Source organism: Grampus griseus (assembly GCF_964374135.1).
Source record: "Grampus griseus genome assembly, chromosome: 12".
Classification (NCBI taxonomy): Eukaryota; Metazoa; Chordata; class Mammalia; order Artiodactyla; family Delphinidae; genus Grampus; species Grampus griseus.
In genome coordinates this window covers 71,608,219-71,631,321 of record NC_139006.1, presented here as the reverse complement: position 1 = coordinate 71,631,321, position 23,103 = coordinate 71,608,219, and the positions used below count along the sequence as shown (strand labels likewise).

At 38.1% G+C, this 23,103-nt stretch overlaps 1 protein-coding gene across 3 annotated transcripts in view; it reads right to left on the bottom strand.

The window, feature by feature from the left end:
- WDR7 (WD repeat domain 7) overlaps positions 1-23,103 on the bottom strand; it is a 376,910-nt gene that overhangs the window by 83,614 nt on the left and 270,193 nt on the right. For all 3 annotated transcript variants that reach the window (XM_082667902.1, XM_082667904.1, XM_082667903.1), the window contains 3 exons: positions 22,867-22,984; positions 20,400-20,549; positions 19,727-19,809 (listed from right to left, as the gene is read on the bottom strand). In XM_082667902.1, the coding sequence (XP_082524028.1) occupies positions 19,727-19,809; positions 20,400-20,549; positions 22,867-22,984 (351 nt within the window). The remainder of the gene's footprint in view (positions 1-19,726; positions 19,810-20,399; positions 20,550-22,866; positions 22,985-23,103) is intronic.

Sequence of the window (23,103 nt, the reverse complement as noted above, 5' to 3'; positions counted from 1 at the left end):
ATTCAAGCTTTCAAGTAGAAATTTTGGAAAATAGAATCTGGCTTCCCAATACTCACTGACTTTTTTTTTTATGAGATCAGCAGCGATATTAGCAAATAAGAGGTTCTGATATTGTGGATTGCAACGTGACAGTATATGGAGAATTTACATATAATTCAAACCAAGATTTTCCAAAGACAAGTGCATAATGTTATAAAATCATGCATGGGTGAAAGACACACTCACAAAACCACTCAAAGATCCACCCAATGGATGGAACGTAACAGTATGAAAAGTTCATTAAAATTACAAATTCCACATTGCAGCTAACCTTTAAAAAACGATTACATGTTGAGTTTTGGTGAACTACCAAAGAAGATGCACAATTATTTTAAAAGGCTATTGAAATATGACTCCCTTTTTCAACTATATATCTATGCAAGGCCAGATTTTCACCATAAACTTCAACTAAAACAACATATGGCAACAGATTAAAGACGTGCAGATATAAAAATCCATCTGTCTTCTATTAAGCCAGACATTAAAGAAATCTGCAAAAATGTTAAGCAATGCTACATTTCTCAGTAGTTTTTCTGTTTTGGCAAGTAGTTATTTTTCACAAAAATAAGTTTTTATATCAACACGAATTGAGTTTTTTATTATTAAATAAGTCAATAAATATTATTTTAAAAATCTCAGTTTTAATTTCTAATATATTAAAAATTTATAGATACAACTTTTATAAACAAAAATTCTTCACAGTCTTCAATTTTTAAGGGGTTCTGAGACCAAAAGTTTGAGAACCACTACACTCAAGTTTGAAAAGCATTTGGCAATCAAAAAGTTGTTTGGAGGATTTGAGAAGATGGTGGAAGAGTAAGACGCGGAGATCATCTTCCTCCCCACAAATACATCAGAAATACATCTACACGTGGAACAACTCCTACAGAACACCTACTGAACGCTGGCAGAAGACCTCAGACCTCCCAAAAGGCAAGAAACTCCCCACGTACCTGGGTAGGGCAAAAGAAAAAGAAAAAACAGAGACAAAAGAATAGGGATGGGACCTGCACCAGTGGGAGGGAGCCGTGAAGGAGGAAAGGTTTCCACACACTAGGAAGCCCCTTCGCTGGCGGAGACTGCAGGTGGCGGAGGGGGAAAGCTTTGGATCCGCGGAGGAGGGCGCAGCAACAGGGGTGCAGAGGGCAAAGCGGACAGATTCCCGCACAGAGGATCGGTGCCGACCAGCACTCACCAGCCTGAGAGGCTTGTTTGCTCACCCGCCGGGGCGGCTGGGGTTGGGAGCTGAGGCTCGGGCTTCGGTCAGAGCGCAGGGAGAGGACTGGGGTTGGTGGCGTGAACAAAGCCTGTAGGGAGTTAGTGCACCACGGCCAGCCGGGAGGGAGTCTGGGAAAACGTCTAGAGCTGCCGAAGAGGCAAGAGACCATTGTTTCAGGGTGCGTGAGGAGAGGGGATTCAGAGCACCGCCTAAACAAGCTCCAGAGACGGGGGTGAGCCACGGCTATCAGCGCGGACACCAGAGACGGGCATGGGACGCTAAGGCTGCTGCTGCTGCCACCAAGAAGCCTGTGTGCGAGCACAGGTCACTCTGCACACCTCCCTTCCGGGGAGCCTGTGCTGCCCGCCACTGTCAGGGTCCCGGGATCCAGGGACAACTTCCCCGGGAGAATGCACGGTGTGCCTCAGGGTGGTGCAACGTCACGCTGGCCTCTGCTGCCGCAGGCTCGTCCCGCACTACATCCTCCTCCCTCCCCCCGGCCTGAGTGAGCCAGAGCCCCCGAATCAGCGGCTTCTTTAACCCCGTCCTGTCTGAGCGAAGAACAGACGCCCTCGGGCGACCTACACGCAGAGGCGGGTCCAAATCCAAAGCTGAACCCCGGGAACTGTGCGAACACAGAAGAGAGAGGGAAATCTCTCCCAGCAGGCTCAGGAGCAGCAGATTAAATCTCCACAATCAACTTGATGTACCCTACATCTGCAGAATACCTGAATAGACAATGAATCATTCCAAATTGAGGAGGTGGACTTTGGGAGCAAGATATATTATTTTTTCCCCTTTTCCTCTTTTTCCGTGTGGATGAAAGGTTCTTGGTGCTCCAGCCAGGCGTCAGGGCTGTGCCTCTGAGGTGGGACAGCCAACTTCAGGACACTGGTCCACAAGAGACCTCCCAGCTCCACGTAATATCAAATGGTGAAAATCTCCCAGAGATCTCCATCTCAACACCAACACCCAGCTTCACTCAATGACCAGCAAGCTACAGTGCTGGACACCCTATGCCAGACAACTAGCAAGACAGGAACACAGCCCCATCCATTAGCAGAGAGGCTGCCTAAAATCATAATAAGGCCACAGACACCCCAAAACACACCACCAGATGTGGACCTGCCCACCAGAAAGACAAGATCCAGCCACATCAACCGGAACACAGGAACTAGTACCCTCCACCAGGAAGCCTACACAAGTCACTGAACCAACCTTAGCCACTGGGAACAGACACCAAAAACAACAGGAACTACGAACTTGCAGCCTGTGAAAAGGAGACTCCAACCACAGTAAGTTAAGCAAAATGAGAAGACAGAAAAACACACAGCAGATGAAGGAGCAAGATAAAAACCCACCAGACCTAACAAATGAAGAGAATATAGGCAGTCTACCCGAAAAAGGATTCAGAATAATGATAGTAAAGATGATCCAAAATCTTGGAAATAGAATAGAGAAAATGCAAGGAACATTTAACAAGGACCTAGAAGAACTAAAGAGGAAACAAGCAATGATGAACAACACAATAAATGAAATTGAAAATACTCTACAAGGGATAAATAGCAGAATAACTGAGGCAGAAGAATGGATAAGTGACCTGGAAGATAAAATAGTGGAATTAATTACTGCAGAGCAGAATAAAGAAAAAAGAATGAAAAGAACTGAGGACAGTCTCAGAGACCTCAGAGACAACATTAAACGCACCAATATTGGAATTATAAGGGTCCCAGAAGACGAAGAGAAAAAGAAAGGGACTGAGAAAATATTTGAAGAGATTATAGTTGAAAACTTCCCTAATATGGGAAAGGAAATAGTTAATCAAGTCCAGGAAGCACAGGGAGTCCCATACAGGGTAAATCCAAGGAGAAACACGCCAAGACACATATTAATCAAACTATCAAAAATTAAATACAAAGAGAACACATTAAAAGCAGCAAGGGAAAAACAACAAATAACACACAAGGGAATCCCCATTAGGCTAACAGCTGATTTTTCAGCAGAAACGCTGCAAGCCAGAAGGGAGTGGCAGGACATATTTAAAGTGATGAAGGAGAAAAACCTACAACCAAGATTACTCTACCCAGCAAGGATCTCATTCAGATTTGATGGAGAAATTAAAACCTTTACAGACAAGCAAAAGCTGAGAGAGTTCAGCACCACCAAACCAGCTTTACAACAAATGCTAAAGGAACTTCTGCAGGCAAGAAACACAAGAGAAGGAAAAGACCTACAATAATAAACCCAAAACAATTAAGAAAATGGGAATATGAACATACATATCGATAACTACCTTAAATGTAAATGGATTAAATGCGCCCACCAAAAGACACAGACCGGCTGAATGGATACAAAAACAAGACCCATATATATGCTGTCTACAAGAGACCCACTTCAGACCTAGGGACACATACAGACTGAAAGTGAGGGGATGGAAAAATATATTCCATGCAAATGGAAATCAAAAGAAAGCTGGAGTAGCAATTCTAATATCAGACAAAATAGACTTTAAAATAAAGACTATTACAAGAGACAAAGAAGGATACTACATAAAGATCAAGGGATCGATCCAAGAAGAAGATATAACAATTGTAAATATTTATACACCCAACATAGGAGCACCTCAATACATAAGGCAAATACTAACAGCCATAAAAGGGGAAATCAACAGTAACAGATTCATAATATGGGACTTTAACAACCCCACTTTCACCAATGGACAGATAATCCAAAATGAAAATAAATAAGGAAACACAAGCTTTAAATGATACATTAAACAAGATGGACTTAATTGATATTTATAGGACATTCCATCCAAAAACAACAGAATACACAATTTTCTCAACTGCTCATGGAACATTCTCCAGGATAGATCATATCTTGGGTCTCAAGTCAAGCCTTGGTAAATTTAATAAAATTGAAATCATATCAAGTACCTTTTCCGACCACAACACTATCAGACTAGATATCAATTACAGGAAAAGATCTGTAAAAAATACAAACACATGGAGGCTAAACAATACACTACTAAATAACCAAGAGATCACTGAAGGAATCAAAGAGGAAATCAAAAAATACCTAGAAACAAATGACAATGGAGACACGACAACCCAAAACCTATGGGATGCAGCAAAAGCAGTTCTAAGAGGAAAGTTTATAGCAATACAATCCTACCTTAAGAAACAGGAAACATCTCAAATAAACAACCGAATCTTGAACCTAAAGCAATTAGAGAAAGAAGAACAAAAAAACCCCAAAGTTAGCAGAAGGAAAGAAATCATAAAGATCAGATCAGAAATAAATGAAAAACAAATGAACGAAATGATAGCAAAGATCAATAAAACTAAAAGCTGGTTCTTTGAGAAGATAAACAAAATTGATAAACCATTAGCCAGACTCATCAAGGAAATAAGGGAGAAGAGTCAATAGAATTAGAAATGAAAAAGGAGAAGTAACAACTGATACTGCAGAAATACAAAGGATCATGAGAGATTACTACAAGAAAATCTATGCCAATAAAATGGACAACATGGAAGAAATTCTTAGAAATGCACAACCTGCCAAGACTGAACCAGGAAGAAATAGAAAATATGAACAGACCAATCACAAGCACTGAAATTGAAACTGTGATTAAAAATCTTCTAACAAACAAAAGCCCAGGACCAGATGGCTTCACAGTCGAATTCTATCAAACATTTAGAGAAGAGCTAACACCTATCCTTCTAAAACTCTTCCAAAATGTAGCAGAGGGAGGAACACTCCCAAACTCATTCTACGAGACCACCATCACCCTGATTCCAAAACCAAACACAGATGTCACAAAGAAAGAAAACTACAGGCCAATATCACTGATGAACATAGATGCAAAAATCCTCAACAAAATACTAGCAAACAGAATCCAACAGCACATTTAAAGGGATATACACCATGATCAAGTGGGGTTTATTCCAGGAATGCAAGGATTCTTCAATATATGCAAATCAATCAACATGATACACCATATTAACAAACTGAAGGTGAAAAACCATATGATCATCTCAATAGATGCAGAGAAAGCTTTCGACAAAATTCAACACCCATTTATGATAAAAGCCCTGCAGAAAGTAGGCATAGAGGGAACTTTCCTCAATAAAGGCCATCTATGACAAACCCACAGCCAACATCGTCCTCAATAGTGAAAAACTGAAAGCATTTCCACTAAGATCAGGAACAAGACAAGGTTGCCCACTCTCACCACTATTATTAAACATAGTTTTGGAAGTGTTGGCCACAGCAAACAGAGAAGAAAAAGAAATAAAAGGAATCCAAATCGGAAAAGAAGAAGTAAAGCTGTCCCTGTTTGCAGATGACATGATACTATACATAGAGAATCCTAAAGATGCTACCAAAAAACTACTAGAGCTAATCAATGAATGTGGCAAATTATCAGGATACAAAATTAATGCACAGAAATCTCTTACATTCCTATACACTAATGATGAAAAATCTGAAAGTGAAATTAAGAAAACACTCCCATTTACCATTGCAACAAAAAGAATAAAATATCTAGGTAAAAACCTACCTAAGGAGACAAAAGACCTGTATACAGAAAATTATAAGACACTGATGAAAGAAATTAAAGATGAGGGCTTCCCTGGTGGTGCAGTGGTTGAGAGTCTGCCTGCCGGTGCAGGGGACATGGGTTCGTGCCCCGGTCCGGGAAGATCCCACATGCTGCGGAGCGGCTGGGCCCGTGAGCCATGGCCACTGGGCCTGCGTGTCCGCAGCCTGTGCTTCACAACGGGAGAGGCCACAACAGTGAGAGGCCCACGTACCGCAAAAAAAAAAAAAAAAAGAAAAGAAATTAAAGATGATACAAATAGAGGGAGAGATATACCATGTTCTTGGATTGGAAGAATCAACATTGTGAAAATGACTCTACTACTCAAAGCAATCTACAGATTCAATGCAATCCCTATCAAACTACCACTGGCATTTTTCACAGAACTAGAACAAAAAATTTCACAATTTGTATGGAAACACAAAAGACCTCAAATAGCCAAAGCAATCTTGAGAACGAAAAATGGAGCTGGAGGAATCAGGCTCCCTGACTTTAGACTATACTACAAAGCTACAGTAATCAAGACAGTATGGTACTGTCACAAAACAGAAATATAGATCAATGGAACAGGATAGAAAGCCCAGAGGTAAACCCATGCACATATGGTCACCTTATCTTTGATAAAGGCGGCAAGAATATACAGTGGAACAAAGACAGCCTGTTCAATAAGTGGTACTGGGAAAACTGGACAGGTACATGTAAAAGTATGAAATTAGGACACTGCCTAAAACGATACACAAAAATAAGCTCCAAATGGATTAAAGACCTAAATGTAAGGTCAGACACTATCAAACTCTTAGAGGAAAACATAGGCAGAAAACTCTATGACATAAATCACAGCAAGATCCTTTTTGACCCACCACCTAGAGAAATGGAAATAACAAAAATAAACAAATGGGACCTAATGAAACTTAAAAGCTTTTGCACAGCAAAGGAAACCATAAACAAGACGAAAAGACAACCCTCAGAATGGGAGAAAATATTTGCAAATGAAGCAACGGACAAAGGATTAATCTCCAAAATTTACAAGCAGCTCATGCAGCTCAATAACAAAAAAAGAAACAACCCAATCCAAAAATGGGCAGAAGACCTAAATAGACATTTCTCCAAAGAAGATATACAGATTGCCAACAAACACATGAAAGAATGCTCAATATCATTAATCATTAGAGAAATGCAAATCAAAACTACAATGAGATATCATCTCACACCAGTCAGAATGGCCATCATCAAAAAATCTGGAAACAATAAATGCTGGAGAGGGTGTGGAGAAAGGGGAACACTCTTGCACTGCTGGTGGGAATGTGAATTGGTACAGCTACTATGGAGAACAGTATGGAGGTTCCTTAAAAAACTACAAATAGAACTACCATATGACCCAGCAATCCCACTACTGGGCATATACCCTGAGAAAACCATAATTCAAAAAGAGTCGGGTTTCCCTGGTGACGCAGTGGTTGAGAGTCCGCCTGCCAATGCAGGGGACACAGGTTCATGCCGCGGTCCAGGAAGATCCCACATGCCACGGAGCGGCTGGGCCCGTGAGCCATGGCCGCTGAGCCTGCACGTCCGGAGCCTGTGCTCCGTAACGGTAAAGGCCACAACAGTGAGAGTCCCGCGTACTGCAAATAAATAAATAAAGGAAAAAGGGTCATGTGCCAAAATGTTAATTGCAGCTCTATTTACAACAGCCAGCACATGGAAGTAACCTAAGTGTCCATCAACAGATGAATGGATAAAGAAGATGTGGCACATGTATACAATGGAATATTACTCAGCTATAAAAAGAAACGAAATTGAGTTATTTGTAGTGAGGTGGATGGACCTAGAGTCTGTCACACAGAGTGAAGTAAGTCAGAAAGAGAAAAACAAATATCATATGCTAACACATATATATGGACTCTAAAAAAAAAAGGTCATGAAGAACCTAGGGGTAAGATGGGAATAAAGACACAGACCTAGTAGAGAATGGACTTGAGGATATGGGGAGGGGGAAGGGTAAGCTGTGACAAAGTGAGAGAGTGGCATGGACATATATACACTACCAAATGTAAAATAGATAGCTAGCGGGAAGCAGCCGCATAGCACAGGGAGATCAGCTTGGTGGTTTGTGACCACCTAGAGAGGTGGGATAGGGAAGGTGGGAGGGAGGGAGACGCAAGAGGGAAGAGATATGGGAACATATGTATATGTATAACTGATTTACTTTGTTATAAAGCAGAAAGTAACACACCATTGTAAAGCAATTATACTCCAATAAAGATGTTAAAAAAAAAAAGAAAAGTTGTTTGTAGGGACCCCCCTGGGGGTGCATTTGTCAAGAATCCACCTGCCAATGCAGGGGACACAGGTTCGACCCCTCGTCCGGGAAGATCCCATATGCCGCAGAGCAATTAAGTCCGTGTGCCACAACTACTGAGCCTGCATTCTAGAGCCCGCAAGCCACAACTACTCAGCCCACATGCCACAAGTACTGAAGCCTGCGCTCCTAGAGCCCTTGCTCCACAACAAGAGAAGCCACCACAATGAGAAGCCTGCGCATCGCAACGAAGAGGAGCCCCCGCTTGCAGCAACGAAGACCCAATGCAGCCAAAAAAAAAAAAAAGTTGTTTGTAACCAGGGGGAGAGAGAGAGAGTAGCAAAATAGTGGGGGCAAAGACCAGATGACAGTAGATGAGAAGGGCAGGAGAGGTGACAAAATGGACAGAGCACACGCTCTTCTTCCTGGGCAAGGAGAGATGAGAGGCTGGACAGTGGAGAGAGGAGACACAGAGGGAAGGAAGAGATTCAAATGAGAGATAGTAGCACGTTTCCAGACAGAGCAAGAGAAGTTGAGGATAAAAGTGAGAGAAGAGGGGACTTCCCTGGTGGTCCAGCGGTTGAAACTTCGCCTTCCAATGCAGGGGATGTGGGTTTGATCTCTGGTCAGGGAGCTAAGATCTCACACGCCTCATGGCCAAAAAACCAAAACATAAAACAGAAGCAATATTGTAACAAATTCAATAAAGACTTTAAGAAAAAATGGTCCACATCAAAAAAAATCTTTAAGAAGAAACTGAGAGAAGGGTTATCTAAGGAGCAAGGGGAGTTGAGAGAGGGTTGTAAAGGAAGGATGAAGTAAGGAAGAGGCCTGGGACACAACAACAGCCATCTCACCCTCTGCTGAGATGGAGCAACTGTGTCACGTGGGTGCCTATGCAGCAGGTGCACACCCCGCCCTGCAGAATACAGAGCAGTTGTGAGATCCGTTCAGTCAAGCTGGGCTTCACTTTCATCTGATCGTCAGCACAAGAATGCTCGTAAGTTTGTCCGTTTGTCAAATGAAGGCTAGAGGTGGGTAATTTATAACGTGAGGTCCTTTGCAGATTCCAAATTCTACAACTTGTAATTCTATAAAAATAATGCCGCAAGGTCACTGCTTAAGTGAAATAACTGGTACCATTTATTATGATGAAATTAAGGACTAAACACATGAAGCAGCATAGCTGGTATCATTATTCAACCACAGTTATTGAGTGCCTACATTGAGTGTTCAGATTTTCTAAACTAAAAACTGGGACAGAGCTCAACAAAGGATTTCTTCGGAATCTATGAATTTATTTGACAAGTCTTTAATAGGCATAAAATCAAATCACTCTTAGTTATACATCAAATAAATTGCCTCCACTTAAAAGAATAAAAATGCATGATAAAAGGATCTATGTGAGAATTCTGGGGTATATGGCTTTTGGCCAGATGAAGCCCTCTACTACTTGCTATGGGAAACAATAAAAGAAATGGATGCAAAAACCCCTTTCTTCAAGCTACTCATAATGTGCATAATTGAGGAGCTGTAAGTGACTAAAAATCCCATGTAGAGGCATATCTAATCTTTGCTATGAAAAAATTCTAAAACCTCTTACTCTCCAAATTAATCATATTTTCCCATCAACTTAGAATTTTATTAAAAAATCTCTAATCCTTTATTTGTTATGTATTATCTCACTACTAGCCCTTAAGAACATAATAAAATTGCCTTAAATTTAAAAATTATATTTTAATTTCATTGTATTTCCAGAGGTACTTTATCTTCCTTTCTAACTGAGCTTTGATAGTCAGTAGTTTATGAGAGCTTCAATTTTCTATTCTGAGATTAGTAAAGAATATTTTTTGTATAGCAGAAATTAACACAACATTGTAAATCAACTATACTTCAATTTTAGAAGAATACTTTTGCAAAATGAATAACAAACCCTTAAAGTATTCATTTCAGAACAAGTATATATCATACTTGTGTGTGTGCTATACTGCTTTTCTCTTAGTTTACTAACATCTGTGCATTTCTACACTTTTGTATTTTGTGCTACTGCATCAAATATAGTAGTGTAAAATGAGTCAGTGTTTATATGGTGACCAAAAGAGAAATAATTAATCAAACTGAGTCAAGCATGGCATGCTCCATGCTGGTTGGTCTGTATATGAGGGTCTTCACAAGGATATTCAAGTTCAGTAACACAGCAACTGATAACTAAATTTTAACAATGAATTCTGAGGAAACTTCAGTGATGTTTACCCGTCCAAACCTCGAAAAAAGTTAGTTCTACTTTCTTAGTGTCTAGGATATTTTTAACTGAGGATGCTGTATTATTTATAGTCTCGGCAATTAAATGTAAATTACTCAGAACCCTCTGTACTTCTGCCTCTAACAACAATCATCTAGAGAGCTGGATGATGCCTTCTGGAAGATCACCTAGGACAGCGGTCCCCAACCTTTTTAGCACCAGGGACCAGTTTCTTGGAAGACAATTTCTCTATGGACCGGGGTGGGGGTGGGGGGTGGGGAAGGATGGTTTTGGGATGATTCAAGTGCATTGATTTATTTTTTTTAACATGTTTATTGGAGTATAATTGCTTTACAATGTTGTGTTAATTTCTGCTTATAACAAAGTGAATCAGCTATACATATACATATATCCTCATACCCTCTCCCTCTTGCGTCTTCCTCCCACCCCTCTAGGTGGTCAAAAAGCACGGGGCTGATCTCCTTGTGCTATGAAGCGCATTGATTTATTATGGTGTCTCTGAAGTCAAACCTCTCTGCTAATGATAATCTGTATTTGCAGCCGCTCCCCAGTGCTAGCATCACTGCCTCAGCTCCATCTCAGATCATCAGGCATTAGACTCTCATAAGGAGTGCGCAACCTAGATCCCTCACATGTTTAGTTCACAGTAGGGTTTGCGTTCCTATGAGAATATAATGGCGCTGCTGATCTAACAGGAGGCAGAGCTCAGGCAGTAATGCGAGCAATAGGGATACTGCTTCATCTGTATTTACATCTGGCCGTAAATACAGATAAAGCTTCACTTGCTCACCTGCTGCTCACCTCCTGCTGTGCGGCCCAGTTCCTAACAGGCCACAGACCGGTGCTGGTCCATGGCCCGGGGGGTTGGGGACCCCTGATCTAGGAGACTGACAAAGGCAAAACAAAGTGCAATGAGATGGGAGAGAATCTAGAGAAATTCATTTCTTAAATGTTACCTTATTGTACTTCTTAGTCTGCTTATTCATAAACACAAAATTAATTCAATGTTGCAACAATCTTGTTGCTAATATATCTGTGTTCTAGAAAGAATACAGTTTAATTCCTATATAATAAAATAGCTTTATTTGTTACAGCGATGCAAAATCTGGTGATAGAACTATTTTGAATAACTATGTTTTGAAGGATATGTATGCTATAGTCTCTCACAGGCAATGAAATCTAAGTAATTTTCTTGTATTATTAATGGATACCACTGTATTTTTAACAATATCCCTGGAACTAAAATGTAAATATTAGGAAATATTTAAATCTGACTATAAAGTTTACACGGCAGCTAAAACTGTAATTTTTAAAATATGGAACCATAAATGGATCAAAATTCCCAAAGCAATCCTGAGGAAAAAGAACAAAGCTGGAGGCATAACACTTCCAGACTTCACATTATATTACAGAGCTACAGTAATCAAAACAGCATGGTACTGGCACAAAAACAGACACATAGATCAATGAAACAGAATAGAGAGCCCAGAAATAAATCCACACACCTAGGGTCGATTAATCTATGACAAAGGCGGCAAGAATATACTATGGGAAAAGAAAGTCTCTTCGCCAAGTGGTATTGGGAAAGCTGGACTGCTACATGTAAATCAATGGAATCAAAACACTTCCTCACACCATATACAAAAATAAACTAAAAATGGTTTAAAGACCTAAATATAGACATGACACTATTAAACTCCTAGAAGAAAACATAGGTAAAACATTCTTTGACATAAAATGTAGCGATATTTTCTTAAATTAGCCACCCAAGGCAAACGAAATAAAAGCAAAAATAAATAAATGGAACACACTCAAACTTTAAAGCTTTTGCACTGCAAAGGAAGCTATTAACAAAACAAAAAGACAACTTACAGAATGGGACAAAATATTTGCAAATGATGTGACTGAAATGGAGTCCATATCTGAAATATACAACTCAATATCAAAAAAACAAACAACCCAATTAAAAAATGGACAGAAGACCTACATAGCATTTTTCCAAAGAAGACATACAGATGGCCAACAATACAAATCAAAACCACAATGAGGTATAACCTCACACTGGTCAGAATGGCTATCATCAAAAAGTCTACAAATGATAAATGCTGGAGAGAGTGTGGAGAAAAGGGAACTCTCTTACACTGTTGGTGGGAATGTAAATTGGTGCCGCCACTATGGAAAACAGTATGGAGGTTCCTTAAAAAACTAAAAATAGAGCTACCATATGATCCAGCAATTCTACTCCTGGGCATAAATCCAGAAAAAAACAAAAACTTTAATTTGAAAAGATACATGCACCCCAATGTTCACAGCAGCACTATTTACAATAGCCAAGACATGGAAACAATCCAAGTGTCCATCAACAGACAATTGGCTTAAGAAGATGTGAGATATATATATATATATATATAACTTAGCCATAAAAAAGAATGAAATATTGCTATTTGCAGCAACATGGGTGGACCTAGAGAATATTATACTTAGTGAAGTAAGTCAAACAGAGAAAGACAAATATCACTTACATGTGTAATATTAAAAATAATACAAATGAATTTGTATATGAAACAGAAACAGAGTCACAGACATGAAAACAAATTTATGGTTACCAAAGGGGAGAGGGAGGGAAAGAGGGACAAATTAGGAATATGGGATTAACAGATACAAATTAATATACATGAAAGAGATAAGCAACAAGGATTTACTGTATAGTGCTGGGAACTATACTCAATATGTTGTAATAACCTATAATGGAATATAATCTGAAAAAAAACTGAGTCACTTTGTTGTACATCTGAAATTAACAGAATATTGTAAATCAACTACACTTCAATTTAAAAAATTATGTTATTTTTGTATCTTTTACTAAATAAAATATAGATAAATATCCACAGACACATAAATGACTCCAGGAAGATCCAGGATATTTCAATTAATACAAAGAAGATGATTTTTTAATTTTTAGAAAATAATCATAGTATTATATGTAAAATGATTATCTTTGTTTCCATGCCTCTGAAATAAAATTATAAACGTGTTATATTTCACATACACATACATATGTACATAAATACATATATATACATACATATTACAGAAAGGACTTAGGGAAGCTTATAGAACATAATTCAGTAAAAAGATAGAAAAGGAAGATAAGCTTGAGGTGTGATGATGAGATAAAGAGAATGGAGATGTAAGCCATAACTACTAAAGTGAGGTGGGGAATTTGATTTTGAGCTGCCCAATGACCAAAGCAAAATGTTTACATTAACTCTGGTTAAGTATAATTAAAAACAAAAAACATATACTCGTTCCTTAGGACAAAACGAACAAAAAATGCCTGTCATCTGGATTTGAAAGAAATGTTTTTATTGAGTCCTTACAGAAGGGACCCTAAACAATGGACATCAGTATGACGCTTACAGTAACTGCACTGTCAACCTTCTTAAGACACTCACATGGCAGGTTCCTCAGTGCAAACTGCAGGCAAAACACTGACAAGGAACTTGGGGAAGGGAACGCTGAAGGAGGTCAGACAATGTGGTCCAAACAGGCAGCTCTCTGATGGTTTAGCTTAATCTAGGGATATAAACTAGAATATGTAGAGGGATAAATGGACCCTGTGTTTTTTAAACTAACTTCTAATTGTTCTGGTTTTTTTCAATGGAGTTTTAGATAAAAGTCAATTAATGAACAGCTTGAAGTTAAAGTCTCTGGCAGGCATTCTGTGCTACTGTCTAAGGGCAAGTCTTTAAAAATTAAGTGCATCACTGGAATGCAGGAGCTGAAGGGCTGTCTTTAGATGTTTCCTTGGAAATTCTGAGTTTACTCAATATGTAAACAGAAAGGCATTCTAGGATACAGGCTCTGACATAAACAGAACATGGTCACAAAGGACAATGACTCAGGTTTTGTTTTCTTGATTTCGGATTATTAGGGCACTTGTTTTCGAACTTTAGTGTGCCTAAGAATCATCAGGCTTCATGACAGTCTGATGCAGTGGCTCTCAGGGGGAGCCTAGAAATCAGGTAATTCTCTTGAAGATAGTCCAGGAACTACACTTAGAGATCATTATTCCCCAGAGGGCCTAACAGAGAGTAAGCACTTAATACCTGTGTTTAGTGTCCTTAGTTCTCTCAACTAACAGGCACTGAATGTATTTTAATATTGACATGTGTGAGCTCTTTCCCAAGACATTCTTGAGAGTCGCCAAATCTGTAAAACAACTGAGTCTATAAACTGCATATGGCCGTCCTTCAGTATCTACAGATGTTCAAACCCTTACATGAAAGGCCTTATGACAGTTGGCTGTCCGTTTCCACAGGTCCCACATCGGCAGATTCAACCACCCACTCCGCAGATGGAAATTCTTCTGAGGACTCTCAATTCCACGGTGATCTCAGTCCTACAAACAGGTATGTTCCTCTTGAACAACTGCTCTATTTCTATCATCTGAACATTGTGACTTAGGTATTGATGGTCTGCCCCTCTTGGCACACTGGATGCTAAGAAGTTTAGATACAAACATATGGCTCAAGTCTGGCAAATTCTTCATTTCTGCGGTCTATAACCTCATATTTTAATATCAACAAGTGAGTTTCGGGTCAGTAAGAAGACAGAATTATATCAAATTTTACTGGCATGTGTTCTAATCCATTTCTGTTTTCAAGCAGAAGATCTTACAAGAAGCTTTAACAAGTGACGGAAAAATATCATATGAACAAACTTAGAAAAATCAAACTTTCTGTATCAATCCTTCTTTCTTTCATTGTACTTACAATTTGTAGCTTAAACTTAAATATGTTTTGAGTAAATATGTCAGAGGACAAAGAAATTTACTTAACAACATACTTCAGGGGATGGATTCACCACTCATTAAATTGTATATTAAGTCATTTAATCATTAATAAACCTGAATAAATGAATGAATAAACAAACAAACCTGAATAAACTGACTATTGGTATGTAGCAACATACAATACAGAGGTCAGCCTAAGCTTAAAGCCAAGACTTTCATAGCACCAATAAAGTGGAAATTTTAAATACAATCTGAAAAATAACTGCCAAGTTACTAACAGTAAAGAAAATCTTAGAGAAATTACCACGTTCAAGTTTTAAAATTCTGAACCCAGATGCATATCAGAATCACAAGCCTACTTGTCAAGGTTATAAAACAAAACAAATCTAAAAAACAAGAAAACCAATCTTAGGATCATTCCACATTTGACGATGCTACTTCATCTTGGTACTCAGAAAATAGAGAAATTTATGTATAACCCAAATGAGAGTACTTTTGATTTTTAAATATTCAATGACTTCAGGATACTAGAATAGTTCTTAATTGAATTAATACAACTTTAAATGTGAAGAGCATCTTTATAACATTGACTAAAATTTATTTAATATTTTGGGAAGTAAACCAATTTTTTTACATATATGAAAATGATAATAATGCCATCCTATAGTTTTTATGCATATAAAATTCTTTAAAATAAATATTAACTGATTTCTTACACAAATATTGGGTTTTCACATTATTGCTCAGATGGAGAGACCCCCCTCCCTGGAAACTAATATTCTCTGAATACCTAAATCACAAGTATTCTGCTAGGTGCTTTGACAAATATCATCTCGTTAAAAAAAACAATAGTAAATGAAGTTTTATAGTTTTTTATGACCTACCAACCATAAGAACTGAATATTGGTATGCAGCAACATTATAGAGGTTAGCCTAAGCTAAAACTCACAGCATCTTTAAGAAAGGGCAAACGAAAGAAGAAAACAAACAAACAAACAAAAAGAATACAACATTATATAAAGATTTTAAAAACAAATTTCACCTGACTGGACCACAGATATTCACATCACTGACTTTGACTAGAGTTTCATATTTAGTGAAAGACATTTATTTATAAGTAGAGGGCAAATAAGTGCTGTAAGGCACGTACAATGGTACAAACATGGCAGGTTTTCAATAAAATAAGTTTTACTTCTGTTGATATGTTAATATGTTTGTTGTTGTTCATTTATCAATCTAGTACAAATCAGCCTAAATAAGTAGCATGGCATCGCCCTGTAAAACTCTGGAGGTCCCACCTAAGCTTAGTGTTCTCTGAAGTCCTCCATGATTTATTATCTGTTCCAACTAATTTAGTACAAGCCTTACATTGTTATTCATCTTTCTAAGTTTATGCACTGACTTTTTATGGCTTGTATCTTCACAGCTCTAATAATATCGAATACAATTTAATAAGAGGTAGTTAACTACCTCAATTTATAACTACTTGTTATAAATCCTATGTTTCATGAGATTATATCTTATCAACTATGTTCTGGAAAGAGAATTACACGTGTTTGCTCAACTCTGCTGACTCGCCATTGCTTGCAGAATAATAACCAAATTTCTGTGTATGGAACTCAAAGCCCTATCCTGTGGCCCTATGCTAGACTTCCATCCTACCTACATTCCAGCCACTACCACAGAGCATTTGCCAAACTCACTGTATACTTTTGTACCTCCAAACACTGGTCAGTATGATTCTTTCTGCAATTCCAGATGGCACACACTTACTTATTCTGCAAAGCTCACCCCATCAACTCTTCAGTGAAGCTTTCCCAGAACCCACCACCACTCCTACCAGCACCCCCCAAACCCCTGCGGAGGGCAAATCCTTCTTCCGTTTGGCAGCCACTTTTATTAAAGTACTTTTCTCCTTTAGTAAAAGGAAATTATTATTATTAGTCTGCCTTCTCCTTTGTGAAACTTTCCAAGACTCCATTATTATTATTATTATTATTATTATTATTATTATTATTATTATTCTGCTTTCTCTTCTGTGAACTCTCTAAGCCTCCCATATCCAGAGTTAAGCACTACATTTATTGCCCAACCCTGTCCCTCATACGTAATTCTCTCCCAGCACATAACACAGCACCCTGGCGTTACTTATCTTTATAATTACCTGCCCTACACAGATGTAGAGAACAAACGTATGGACCCCAAGGGGGGAAAACCGCGGGGGGGTGGGGGGGTGTGCTGAATTGGGCGATTGGGATTGACATGTATACACTGATGTGTATAAAATTGATGACTAATAAGAACCTGCAGTATAAACAAACAAACAACAAAACAAAACAAAAAATAATTACCCGCCCTATTAGACACTGTGCTCCTTGAGGACATCATCTCATTCATCATTGCACCCCCAGAGCCTAGTCAGCACTTGATACACAGTAGATGTTCAATAAATATTATTAAATTAACAAACAAAATACAATTGCTTTCTGCCAAATCAGAAAAGAACTGGTACCGAGCATTCCATTTAGACACCTGCCTCCTTAGCATTCAAGCAGAAACCTTGCTCTCCAGTGATTAAACAAGAGCAAACCAAAGTGGATGTGCAGAAAGTAAGGTGACTGAAGGAACTGGGGAGAAGTCAGGCTTCCAGCAAGGGCAAAGGTAGGCCCTTTACATGTTGAACAATTCCCTCACGTTAGCTCCAGGGGGGTTATTTACACAGCAGTGAGTGCTGTAAGCAATGCTTTGCTAACCTTCAGTAAGATAATCCCTAATGAAACTGCTTCCTCACCTCCACTAAGTGACAGATAAATGTCCATTTTTGCATAGACTTTCCTTAGAGAATAATCGACTGGGAATATAACAACTACATGTATTTTTAACATCAGTTAATTATACAAAAGCATTTAATATATATAATTTTTAATGAAAAGAACACAAACCAGAATTAATGTGGCATGATGTTAAAAAATTACTGTATCCTAACATGCCTACTCTATATCACAAGAAAATATCTGTACACATGTATACTACAGCATAATCTTTTTCTATGTGTTCTTGATTTAACTTCTGGATGGTATAAATCAGAAACAGCAAAATGAAGAGACTAGGATGTAAAACCTACTGTAAATATGATGAAAGATATGGGAAGACGCAGAATACAATTAATTCAGCAAATATTTTTGAAATGCCAGGAAATACAAAAGGCATAAAGATGTATAGTGTAACGCCACTGCTTTCAGGAAACTTATCTGAAATAAAGCCTTCCACTACAATATACTCACAGAACCGAGCAAACAAGTAAGGATAGCATTGAGCTTGTCTTAAAAAGAAAAATGTTATGTAACTATGACTAACTGGTTGCTCTGTTTTCTACAAAAACAATTATCTTCAACAGATTTTAACACTCTTTCTACTGAACACGTGGAGGTAAAAAAATTTTTAGGGACCTCCCTGGTGGCGCAGTGTTAAGAATCCACCTGCCAATGCAGGGGACATGGGTTTGAGCCCTGGTATGGGAAGATCCCACATGCTGCGGAGCAACTAAGCCCGTGCGCCACAACTACTGAGCCTGCGCTCTAGAGCCGGCGAGCTACAACTACTGAGCCCACGTGCCACAACTACTGAAGCCTGGGTGCCTAGAACCTGTGCTCCACAGCAAGAGAAGCCACCGCAACGAGATGCCCACGCACTGCAACGAGAAGCCCGCGCACCACAACGAAGAGCAGCCCCCGCTCGCCGCAACTAGAGAAAGCGCGCGTGCAGCAACGAAGGCCCAACGCAGCCAAAAATAAATAAATATATTAAAAAAAATTTTTTTAAACAAAATGTACCTCAAGCTATAAACATTCTGAGAGCCAAAAACTACTTTAAGAGAAAAATAAACATAAGGCGACTACATTTTGACATTTAAAAAATCTTCACTTCATAATAATTAAATGCTCTACACATACAAATTATTAGAGTTATACTTCACATATATATACAACATTGTTTATAAAAGTTTTAACTGTTCTTGACTTCTTTGAACTGCTCTTGGCCTGTTTTCTCAGAGGGAAAACACCTATACTTAGTAGGACAATATGCAAATGCTGGCCTTTATATCAAAAATAAAATTTACCAGCAAAAAGTTGGCATAAAGGTTTCTATTGGCTGAAAAGTATATCTTCCTCCTCTAAGTTATAGCTTCCTAACTCTCTCTTTTGTAATGTAAAAGCTAATGTGAGTAATGGATATAAGAATACAGACATATTTAATAGATGCTATCTCTTACTCATTTTTTTTAGGTTTTGAGAAAACTTCTTCACAACACAATTTCAAACAGTGGTTTTACTATAGTTGTGTTTTTGACTAAATATAAGGTGCTTAAATTGTTTTAGAAAGTAAGCAGATATTAATTCAATTGGAATTCTAATTGGGCACAACTACTAACTCATCCTGCTCAAAAAATTGTTTTAAATTATTTGTTACTAAAAATTATTTATTTTGCATGCTATTGAAGGCTTCTTTACCTGCAGATGGCTGGGAAACATTCCTGAAGACCTTTCTTTTTAACTAAAGATCCTTCAAGGCAGTACATAATGATGTCCATAACCTTTACAGAAAAGACACAAATCTAAAATTAGTTTCAAATACTTAATTTTCCATAATTTAAATTATTAACTTAGGCCTCATTTGCATTAAAACTCTACATAGTTTGATTTTGATATTTACTTTAAAACTACAGTATATTTACTAAAATTACAGTGTACTTACTTTATACTATAGCCCATCCTTTCTCTTACCTGTGAAAACCATTTTTTAAAGACAGCACACAGTAAAATAAAGAAACCAGACTTGTTTACTTGAAAGGCAATTCCTATTTATGTACAGGATAGGTAGCTTTTATTCAAGCACACTCTATGTTCTGTTTTACTTATAGTGAAAGTTACGGAAGAGACTATAACCTTTAAAAACTACCCTAATACAGCCCATTCCATGTGAATGGTAAATGGACATAGCAATCATTTTGATTTTTGAGGAAATTTAAATCAAGTCTCCAGAAATGATACAAAAGTTCATTCATTTTAGTCATCTCTTTCTTTTAGAGGTGCTGGAAATAAAGATACTGATTTACATTACGACACTAGAATATTTAATTTAGCTGTGGATGTACTGATATAATTTAAAACAGAATATTCTTACCTCCACGAGAAGATCCACGACATCTGTGGGCATCTTTTCAATAAGAATTTCAATGACTCTCAGAATTTCCCCTTTAGCTCGGGCAAGAGTTGTGGTGTGCATATTCTGCTGGGATTGGGTATTTGCTGCAAGAGCAGTATGTCTGTGCACCTAGAAAAACATTTCCATGTTGCAGATATGGTCGACACTTGATAGACTTTTACATTTCTAGCCACTGGTTTTTCACTTACTAATACAACAGAAAAAAAAATCAACAAAAACAAATGTCTTGGGGTGGGTCAGGAAACACTTCTAATTACAAAGAAAGTACTTAGTACAATAAACACTCAGTATGTATTCCCTAATAGAATTCTAGTTCTTGGGCATTATATGAGACTTTAATACACTATCACCATGACATTTTTAAAAAGGGACAAACAGAAGGTTTGTGAATCCTGCATATTCAGCATTGAGGTGGGTAGCAGTTAGGAGACACCAGCGCGTATAAGACATGATTCTTGTTCTCAAGTAATAATGGTAAATGATGCTTACATAGCACTTACTGTGTCCCAGGCACCGTTCTAGGTGCTTTATAATCAAGTTGGGAAATTAAAAAAAAAACATACCTCCAAAAATAATGAACACTGTGTAAACACAGCTGACCCTTGAACAATGCTGGGAGTTAGGGGCGCCAACCCTCCACGGAGTTGAAAATCCGTGTACAACTTACAGTTGGCCCTCTGTGTCCAAGGATTCAACCATCCACAAGAATGTTCAGTCCTGTAGTATTTACTACTGAAAAAAATTCACATATAAGTGGACCTGCGCAGTTCAAACCCATGTTGTTCAAGGGTCAACCGTAATGTAAGTTCAGTGTGATTTTTCTTCCTTGTACAAATTGTAAGTCTTAACAGTTCAAAGGAGAAACAGCATTAACAGGCCCTGGGCCAGCCATGCATGGGGATGGGGTTAGGGACAGCTGTCATGGTGAGAAATACTTCAGTATTTTACTCTAAACCTCTAAGTGAAGTGGAAAACTTTTTTTTAAAAGGTAATAAATGTGGACTATTACATTAAAATATTAGTTAGAACACGAAGAATGTGGGAATCATTGGCAATTAGTTAGACCATTAACATTAAAATATTTAAAAATTACCTTTCTAGTCAAATGCTGGAGTAGAACAAACCCCAAGCATGGCTATTCTAACAGTTCATTTAAAAATACTCATATGTAAATGGTGAAAATTAAGTTTAAAAACACAATTAATATAAAATACTTGTTTATCTCTTTAAAGAGGCAATTTAATGCCTGGCCTTTATAAGACCTGTATCTGTATCAGACTAATGTAAGGCTTATACAGTATATTCAATATTAGTATCTCTGTATATTCCACTGATACGAAAAACTGGTAAAAAAAAAAAAAACCCACGTCTATTAAATCTGTTCATTTATACATACATATACTTTATAAAAATATATACTATCTATAAAATATAGACATATACATATGTATATTTTAAACACAGTGGACTCTCAGTGCACCACTATGCACTATTAGAAAAACATAGCCCCTTAGTCTGCAAATCTATTTTAGGTGTGAATTCAAAGTCCCACTGCCTCATATAAACCCATACAATCTGCTATTAGGCCCTTCTTTCCTCCCTTCTAGCTACATTCATGTCACAAATATTTGCTGCATGCCGATTAAGGATGGCTCTGGGGCAGACATAGGCCCAGTAGTTTGTAGGTTATCAGGGCAGACTCCGAGGTATTTATTTAGTATTTTAAAAATTCATCTTAGCTACAGGAAAAACAACTCAGGCAGAGCCCATACCCCACGGACACTGAGTCTGCACATTATTCATGCTAAAATGGAACAAACCTTTAAAGAAAATTTAGGCGTTTATCTTCCTTGCCTTTTCTTCCACTACTAAGACCTATAGGAAAGACCTTATAATTGGTTCATTGTTCTTTACTAGTTTTTCAGTTAGATGTGGGCAATTAGAGCACTGAGAATTCGGGAATCAATTGGCATTCAAGTCTTTATCTGTGATACGTAATAGGAAAAACAATTAGCAAGTTTATGACTTACATTTTTGTTTACAGTTGGAGAGCCAGTGTTAAATAAGTTTTGTTTTGATTATAGATAGATACTTACACTTGTAAAATGTGGATACCTTTAATATATTTTAATTTGAACAAGCCTGCTATATTTCAGATTGAGAAATTACTGTAAATACAAATATTTACAAGTGAATTAACGTTGAGAACAGAAATGACTACAAAAGCACAAGTAATGAATGCACTGCCGTGGAATTCTGTGTGCATGCACACAGGTACATACGTATTCATCCCAGCCCTAAATTATTAACTTGCATTGTTCTAGAACAAACTGTAAGGGTTATCTATAGATACGGACCCTCGGCTCACAATATGAGATAATTCCTCTAACTGCGAAGATGGAGCACACTGAGAAGTTCCTCTCACCTCTTTGGCTATAGTCGTGATGAAGGCGGGTGGTCTGGCCGTGGCAATGAGAGACAGGGCATGCCTCGAGGAGCGGGCAGAGTCAGCTGCAGGGCTCAGAGGCAGCCCCATTGTGATGCTAAACAGGGATCAGAAAAAAAGGAAGAAAGAAAAGAAGCATTAGAAATATAGACTGAAAAGATTAGACACAGCTTATAATGTCAGTTCAAGGTCAATGGGAGCACTCAAACAGTTAGA